The sequence below is a fragment of the Penaeus chinensis genome, chromosome 13, assembly GCF_019202785.1.
Source record: "Penaeus chinensis breed Huanghai No. 1 chromosome 13, ASM1920278v2, whole genome shotgun sequence".
Lineage (NCBI taxonomy): Eukaryota > Metazoa > Arthropoda > Malacostraca > Decapoda > Penaeidae > Penaeus > Penaeus chinensis.
This window is the reverse complement of record NC_061831.1, coordinates 4,594,413-4,602,379: the sequence shown is the minus strand read 5'-3', so window position 1 is coordinate 4,602,379 and position 7,967 is coordinate 4,594,413. Positions and strand designations below refer to the sequence as shown.

General features: G+C 45.2%; 1 protein-coding gene across 1 annotated transcript in view; it reads left to right on the top strand.

Moving 5' to 3' along the window:
* The window catches only part of LOC125031550, a 35,543-nt gene extending 28,087 nt beyond the window's left edge, over positions 1-7,456 (top strand). Inside the window, exons 5-7 of the mRNA XM_047622433.1 lie at positions 3,276-3,429; positions 7,128-7,210; positions 7,436-7,456. Coding sequence (XP_047478389.1) covers positions 3,276-3,429; positions 7,128-7,210; positions 7,436-7,456 — 258 coding nt within the window. The remainder of the gene's footprint in view (positions 1-3,275; positions 3,430-7,127; positions 7,211-7,435) is intronic.
* Positions 7,457-7,967: the final 511 nt, after the last annotated feature.

Here is a 7,967-nt window from a genome sequence, read left to right as displayed (position 1 = left end):
TAATAATAATAATCAAATTTCCTTCTCTTCCTCCTCCCTCCTTCCCTCCTTCCTTCCTTCCTCCCTTCCTCCATCCTTCTCTCCTTCCTCTCCCTCCCTCTTCCCTCCTTCCCTCCTTCCTCCCTCCCTCCCTCCTTCCTCTCCCTCCCTCCCTCCCTCCCTACTCCTCTCCCTCCTCCCTCCTCCCTCCTTCCCCTCCTTCCTCCCTCCCTCCCCTCCTCCCTCCTTCCCTCCTTTCTCCCTCATACTCTCCTTCCTCCACCCTCCTCCTTCGCCCTCCCTCCTCTCTCTCCCTCCTTCCCTCAATCCTCCTCCCTCCCCCTTCTCTCTCCTTCCCTCCTTCCCTCCCTCCCTCCTCCCTCTTCGCCCCTCCCTCCCACACCCTCCCTCCTTCCCTCTTTCCTCTTCCCGCCCTCCTTCCTCCCTCTCCTCCTTTCCTCCTTCCCTCCCTCCCTCCAACCATCCATCTCCCTACCTCCCTCCGCTCCCTCCTTCGCCCTCGCCTCCCTCCTCCCTAACCTCCTTTCCCTCCTTCCCTCCTTCCCTCGCCTCCTCCCTCCTTCCCACCTTTCCCTCCTTCCTACCTCCCTCCTTCCACCATTCCTCTCTTCCTCCCTTCTTGTTTTTCTTTCCCCAATCCTTCCTCATCTTCCCTCCTTCCCTCCTTCTCCCTTCCCGTCCCTCACTCCTCCCTCCTTCGCCTCCCTCCTCCCTCCTCCTTCCTTCCTCCCTCGCATCTTTTCCTACCTTTTACTCCTCCTTCCCTCCCCCTCTCCTCCTCTCATCTCTCCTTTCTCTCTTCCTCTTCCTCCTTCCCCCTCCATCCTCCTATCCTCCTCCTTCTCCTTCCATCCTCCTCTTCTCTTTCCTCTTCTACTTTTTACTCTCCTCCTCCCTTTGCCTTTCTTTATCCTCCATTCCCCTTCCTCCTCTCACCTCCACTCCTCCTCTGCTTTTCCGTCCTCCCTCCTATACCTCCTCCTCTTCCTTTCCTTCCTCCTACTTCTCACTTCTCCTTCCTCCTCCTTTTACCTCCTTTTCTCCCGTCCTCCTTCTCCTTTCCTTTCCTTCCCTTCTTCTATCCTCCTCTTCCTCCTTCCTCCTTCTCCTCTTCCCTCCCTTGTCCTTTCCTCCTCTATCTTCTTCCTCTCTTCCTCTCCTTATTTCCTTTCCTTCCCTCCTTCTCCTCCCCCCCCCCCCTACCTCCTTCTTCCTTCCTACTCCTATTTTCTCTCCTTCCTCCTTCTCCTCCTTCCTTTCCCCTCCCTTTCTCTCTTTTCCTTTCCTCCTCCTCCTTCCTTTTTCCTTCTCCTCCTCTCTTCTCCTTCCTCCTCTCTCCTCCTCTCCTTCTCCTCCTTCTCCTTCCTCCTCCTTCCTTACCTCATCCTTCCTTTCCTCCTCTTTCCTCCTTCTTCCTTTCCTCTCCTTCTTTCTTTCCTCCTTCTTCCTCCCTTCCCTTTCCTTCCTCTTCCTCCTCCTCTCTCCTCCTCCATCCTCCTCTTATTTCCTTCCTTTCCTCTATCCTCCTTTTCCTCACCTTATCCTTTTCTTCCTCTTCCTCCTTCCTCTCCTCCTCCTCTTTCTCATCCTTCCTCCTCTCCTCCTTTTCTCCCTCCTGTTTCTCCTCCTCAATCTTCCTCCCCTCCCTCTTTGTTTTTCCTCCTTTTTCCTTCTCTCCTTCTTCCTCCTTCCTCCTCCTTCCACTCCTCCTTATCCTCCGCCTACTCCTCCTCCTCCTCCTTTCTCCTGTCATCTTCCTCCGCTTCTTTTTCCATCCTTCCTCCATCCTCCTCCTCTCGCTCCTACCTTCCTTTCCTTTTCCTTCCTTCTTCTCCTTCCACCTCCTCTCCTAACTCTCACTCCCCTTTTCCTCCCACACTCCTCCTCCTCCTTTTCTCTTCCTCCCTTCCTTCCTCCTTCTCCTCTCCTCCTGTTTCTTTTTCCTCCTTCCTTCCTCATCCTCTCCTCCTTCCTTTCCCCTCCCTCCTTCCTCCTTCTTTCCCTTTATCCTTACTTTCCTCCCTTTCCTTCCCTCCTTCTCCTTCCTCCTTCCCTCCCCCCCCTCTCCTCCTCTTCCTTTATTTCCTCCTCCTCTCTCCTTCCTCTTCTTCCTCCTTTCGCTCCTTCCTCCTTACCTTCTGCTAACCTCTTCCTCCTTCTTACCTCTCTCCTTCTCTTCCTCCCCTTCTCCTATTGTCCTCTTTTCCTCCTCCCTAATCCTCCCTCCTTTCCTTCCTCCTTTTCCTCTCTCCTACCTCCTCCTTTCTCCTCCGTCCCCACCTCCTTCCTTTCTTTCATTTGTCCTTTTTCCTTCCTCCTCCCTCTCTCCTACTCCTTCCATCTCTCCTTCCCTTCCTTCCTTACTCTTCCTCCTCTTTCCTTTTCCTTCCTTCCTTTCTCCTATCCTTCTGCTCCTCCTTCTCCACCCTTCCACTCTACCACCTCCTCCTCTCTCTTTCCTTCTCTTCTACCTCTATTCCTCTCATTACTCCTCTCCTACCTCCTTTTTTGCTCCTTCCGGCCTTTTTCCTCCTCCTCTCCCTTTACCTTTCTCTTCCTTCCTTCCTTCTCCTCCTCTGCCTACCCTCACCTCCTCCTCCCTTTCCTTCCTTCTCCTCCATCATTCGCTCCTTCCTTTCTCTTCTCCTTTCCTCTCCTCCTTCCACCTCCTTCCTCCTATCTCTCTCCCTCTACCTTCTTCCTTCCTACGCCTTCCTTCCTCCTCCTTCCTCCTTCCTCCACCTTCTCTCCTTCCTCTTTTTCCTCTCCTCCTCACGTCTTCTCCTCTCCCTTTTTCCTTTCTCTCTCCCCTTTCGTCTTTCCTCCGATCCTCCGCCTCCTCCTCCTCCTTCCTCCCTTCCTTCTCCTCTCCTCTTACCTACCTCCTCTTCTCCACCTCATACCTCCTCCCTACTCGCTCCTCCTCCTCCTTTTTCCTCCTCTCTTCCTCCTACCCTTCCTCCCTCCCTCCTTCCTTCTCTCCTTCCTCCTTTCCTTTCTCTCTCTTCTCTTCCTTTCTTTTTCTTTCCTCTCCTCCTTCTGCCCTCCGTCCTCCCTCCCCTCTTCCCTTCCTCCTCCCTCCCCCCCCTTCCCTTCCTCCCTCCTTCCCTCCTTTCTCTCCCTCCCTCCCTCCCTCCCTCTCCTCCCTCCTTCCCTCCTTCCTCCCCTCCTACCCTCCCTCCTACCCTCCTTCCCTCCCTCCTACCCTCCCTCCTACCCTCCTACCCTCCTACCCTCCATCCCTCCCTCCCTTCCTCCCTTCTCCCTCCCTCCAGAGAGTGATGCTCATGATAGGCGAGGAGGTGGCAGAGCTCCTGCCACTCGACCCGACCTACCTTCACCACGCAAGCATCTACAAGAGAGGGCACCTGACAACACACGTGGTGAAGAGGCACCCCCTGCCCGCCATTGTGGATCTGGAGTGTCATAGTAAGTAGGGGTTTTAGGGGGATGTTGTGGGCGAATATATATAAAATAAAAAAGGGGGGAGAGGGATGGAAGAGGGTAATAGGAGTAGAGAGGAGGAGAGAGGAAATAGGAAAGGAAGATTGGGGTAAGGAGGAGGAGAGGAAATAGGAGAGGAAGATTGGGGTAGGAAGGAGGGAGAGAGAGAATGGAAGAGGAAAATAGGAGTAGAGAGGAAGAAGAGAGGAAATAGGAGAGGAAGATAGCGGTAGGAAGGAGGAAGAGAGAGAATAAAAGAGGAGGATAGGAGTAGAGAGGAGGAAGAGAAGAAACAGAAGTGAAAAAGGGGTAAGGAAGGAAGATAGGAAATAAGAGAGGAAGATTGGGGTAGGAAGGAGGAAGAGAGGAAATAGGAGAAAATAGGGGTAAGAAGGAGGAAGAGAGAGAATGGAAGAAGAAAATAGGGTAAGAAGGAGGAAGAGAGAGAATGGAAGAAGAAAATAGGAGAGAGAGGAGGAAGAGAGAAAATAGGGGAGGAGGACAGGAGTAGAAAGGAGGAAGAGAGAGACCAGGAGAGGAAAATAGTAGTAGAAAGGAGGAAGAGAGGAAATAGGAGAGGAAGATAGGGGTAAAAAGGAGGAAGAGAGAGAATGGAAGAGAAAAGAAAAAAGAGAAAGACTAATATATATACATGTGTGTGTGCGTGTGCGTGTGTGTGTGTGCACATATATATTTCCTAGTTCATCCTTACCATTTATTATTATTAAGTTCGGAAATTCTTGATTTGATGCTATTTGTTGTAGATTTTTTTTGCGACATTTTTCAGATTGTAAAAAAAGTCCTTGGTTAAGGTTACAGTTTCTCTCTCTCTCTCTCTCTTTTATTTCTTTTATTTAGTTTCTTTTTTCCCCTCTTTCTTTTCTCCTTTTTGATGTCGCTTTCTTTTTTCTTTTTTATATGTATTATTTTTTCTTACTTTGTTTTTTTTTGTATTTTCTTTTGTTTCAACTCTCGGTTTTTCATTGTTTTTTTGTGTCCCAATTATTATTATTTTTTTTTTTATTATTGTCATTATCATTTTTATTCGAGTTTTTTCTATAGTTTTCATCTGTATTTTCTTATTTATCTATTTATCTTCAATTATTTATTTACTATTATCAATATTTTATTTTGGTTGCATCCTTTCATGTTTTCCTTGTCTGTCTGTTGTTGTTTTTTTCTTTTTATTCTCTATATTCATCTATTCATTATTATTTATTCATGTTTATTATTTTTTGTCTTTATTATTGTTTTCTTCCTGTCTTTCATTCCTCCCTTCTTTCTCCTGAGGATTTTCCTGCCTTTCGTAAATTTTGTTTGTGTGTGTGTGTGTGTGTGAGTGTGTGTGTTTGTGTGTAGTGGGGTGTGTGGTATGTGTGTGTGTGTGTGTGGTGTGTGTGTGTGAGAGTTGTGTTTTGTGGTGTGTGTGTGAAATGTGTGGTTTTGTGGTGTGGTGCTGTTCCTTTTTGTAAATTACTTCTACAACACTGTACATTGATCTTATGACAAACGTAACCCTTTCCACAAGAACACACGCAAAAAATAATAATAATATTCATATGCAAATGAACACAAGAAGATAGACCAAAGATAGTAAATAATTTTAAAAATATTGTTAAACTATGACCCGCCGTTTTGCACTTCCAAGACGATGGGTTAAACAGAATCTATTTTATACGAACGTCGTAATAACTTGATGGTTTATAGTCGGTTGGACATTGGCCAGAAATTAAATAAATTCGCAATGACGATGATAGAAGAGGGAATTTACTCAGATAATCCATAAAAAAAGAGTCAATTTTCGAAGAACATTGCGATTCACACCTTGTTTGGAAAGTAGACCAAAACGAGTTCTGTCTAGAATTACTACAGTTCTTTGGCAAATTCCTCTTAGCAAAAAAAAAAAAAAAACTTGGTTTAACAACACCATAAAGAGAGAGAGGAGGGAAAAAGAGAGAGAGAGAGAGAGAGAGAGGAGAGAGGGAGAGAGAGAGAAGAGAAGAGAAAAGGGAAAGAGAGAGAGAGAGAGAAGAGAGAGGGGAAGAAGAGAGAGAGAGAGAAGAGAGAGAGAAGGAGGGAAGAGAGAGAGAGAGAGAGAAAAGAAAAGAGAGGAGAGAAGAAAGAGAGAGAGAAGAGGAAGAGAGAGAAGAGAGAGAGAGAGGAGAAAAAGAAGAAAGAGAAAGAGAGAGGGAAAGAGAGAGAGGAGAGAGAGAAAAAATAAGAAAAAAAAGGAAGTAAGAAGAGAGAGAGAGAGGAGGAGAAGAAGAGCAGAGAGAGGGGGGGGAGGAGAGGGAGAGAGGAGACTAACTCTGGGCATTTACTTTTTTTTTTTTTTTTTAAAACTAGTTCTTCATATTTTTTTTTTTTTTTGTGTGTGCATCCTTTTATATTCATCTCCACCAGTTCCTTATGAATCTTCAGTACTCTTCAGTGAATAGAGAAAAAACAAATAATTCCCCTCTCTCTCCCCTCTCTCCTCCCTTTTTTCTCTCCTCTCCTTTTTCTCTCTCTCTCTCTCTCTCTCTCTCTCTCCCCTTCTCCTCCCCCCCCCCCTCTCTCTCTCTCCTCCTCCCCGGCCCTCTCCCTCTCCCCCTTCCCCCCCCCCCCCCTCCCCCCCCTCCCCCCCCCCCTTCCCCCCCCCCTCCCCCCCCCCCCCCCCCTCTGCTTCCCCCTCTCTCCCTCTCTCATCCCCTCTCTCCTCCCCCCCCCATTTCCCCCCCCTCCCCTCTTTTCTTTTCTCACCTTCCTCCATCTCCTCTCTAATCTCCTCTCCCCCCTTTCCCCTCTCCCCTCTCCCTCTTCCATCTCCTCTCTTCTTCTCCCCCTCTCTCCCGCACGAAAAAGTAATTTTGAATGACATATTAATTAATGTCACATGGCCAGAAAATAAAATTGTGTAAAGAAATGACAAAAATAAAACTACCCGGGATCTTTTTTATTTTTCGGGGTTTGGGCACTCAAAAAAAAATTTTTTTTTAATTTAAAATTTTTGGGCTTTTTTTTTTTCTCTTTTCTTCCCCCCCCCCCCCCAAACCTATCGAATTAATTTCCCCCGGGCCCCAAAAAAACACAGATGATTTTCCCCACCGGGATCCTCCCCCCCCCCCCAAAAAAAAAAAAAGAAGAAAAAAAGTGAGATTTGTGTCCCAGTTCAAAATTATCTTGAGTGTTGTAGCGACGCGGAAGATAAGAGCGTGTTATCAATTCCGTGCAATTTTTTTCGGACGGGGGGCGATATAATTTCGGGTTTTCTTGTTTTTAATGAGATTATTTTAAACCCCCTTTTTTTTTTCTGCTCATGGGGGGAAAGGGGCCTGACATATTTCCGATACCATTAGTAGTAAAGACGAATTATTGTGATTATAAAAACGAAAAATTACCCGAAATTTTTAAATTTTAAAAAAAAAACCCATCTTACAAAAAAAAAAAAAAAAAAAAAAAAAAAAAAAAAAAAAAAAAAAAAAAAAAAAAAAAAAGTATCTTAACACATTAATAAAAAAAGGGAAAAAAAAAAAAAAAAAAAAAAAAAAACGCTTCTTCACATACCTTTTCCAATTCCACCGAAAAAAAGAAGAAAAACGCCCAGACCCTAATCTCATTATCCAAACCGGCCCTTTTAAAAAAAGATCGAAACTTTTTAAACCCCCAAAACCTCTCCCCCAAACTATTTCCGTGTTCTGCAGATCATGAGAATTGCGGTCGGTCGCCCCCGGGTTCCTTTGCCATACGTAGCCGGGATATAAGCGGTTTTGATGATCGACCCAACGTGAGTAAAAAAAGACAGAAATTTTATTTTTTTTTAATACATTTTAGGGTAAATAGCTTGGTGTATGAGGGAAAGGAGAGAGAAGTGTGCAATGGAATGTCCTTGTTTATAAGGTTTTAATCTATATTATTAAAGTTCTGTAAAAAAAAATTTTTCGTGTGGAAAAGGGTTTTTAAACATGTCTCTACGGGAAATATTTTTTAAAAATTGTTTATGTTCTACTAGAATTTGAAATTAAAGCGTTGAAATGTACTGCATATTTTAATGATAAAAAAATTAAAACTGAAATTGGAGAAACAACATTTTTATGTACAACAAACCCACACCCAAATTTTTAACAACAAAAAAATGATAAAAACCCAGCACAATTACAACAAACAACACGGAAAAGTATCCTTACAAAATAATAACATCATCACCAACAAAAAACAACGTCAATAACATAACATAACATGGATAAAAATAACATGACAAGACATTATCAATATCACCACCAATTATAACACCAACAACCACAACATCACAACTACCAACAAGTGCAACAACCACTAACAACAATAACAACCACATCACCAACACCACTACAACCACAACCCCCACCACAACACCACCATCACCACCAACAACAACCACAACACCACCATCACCACCAGCCACAGCATCACCACCACCACCAACCACAACACCACCATCACCATCACCAAACAACAACAACCACAACACCATCGCCACCACCAACCACAATCATTACAACCAC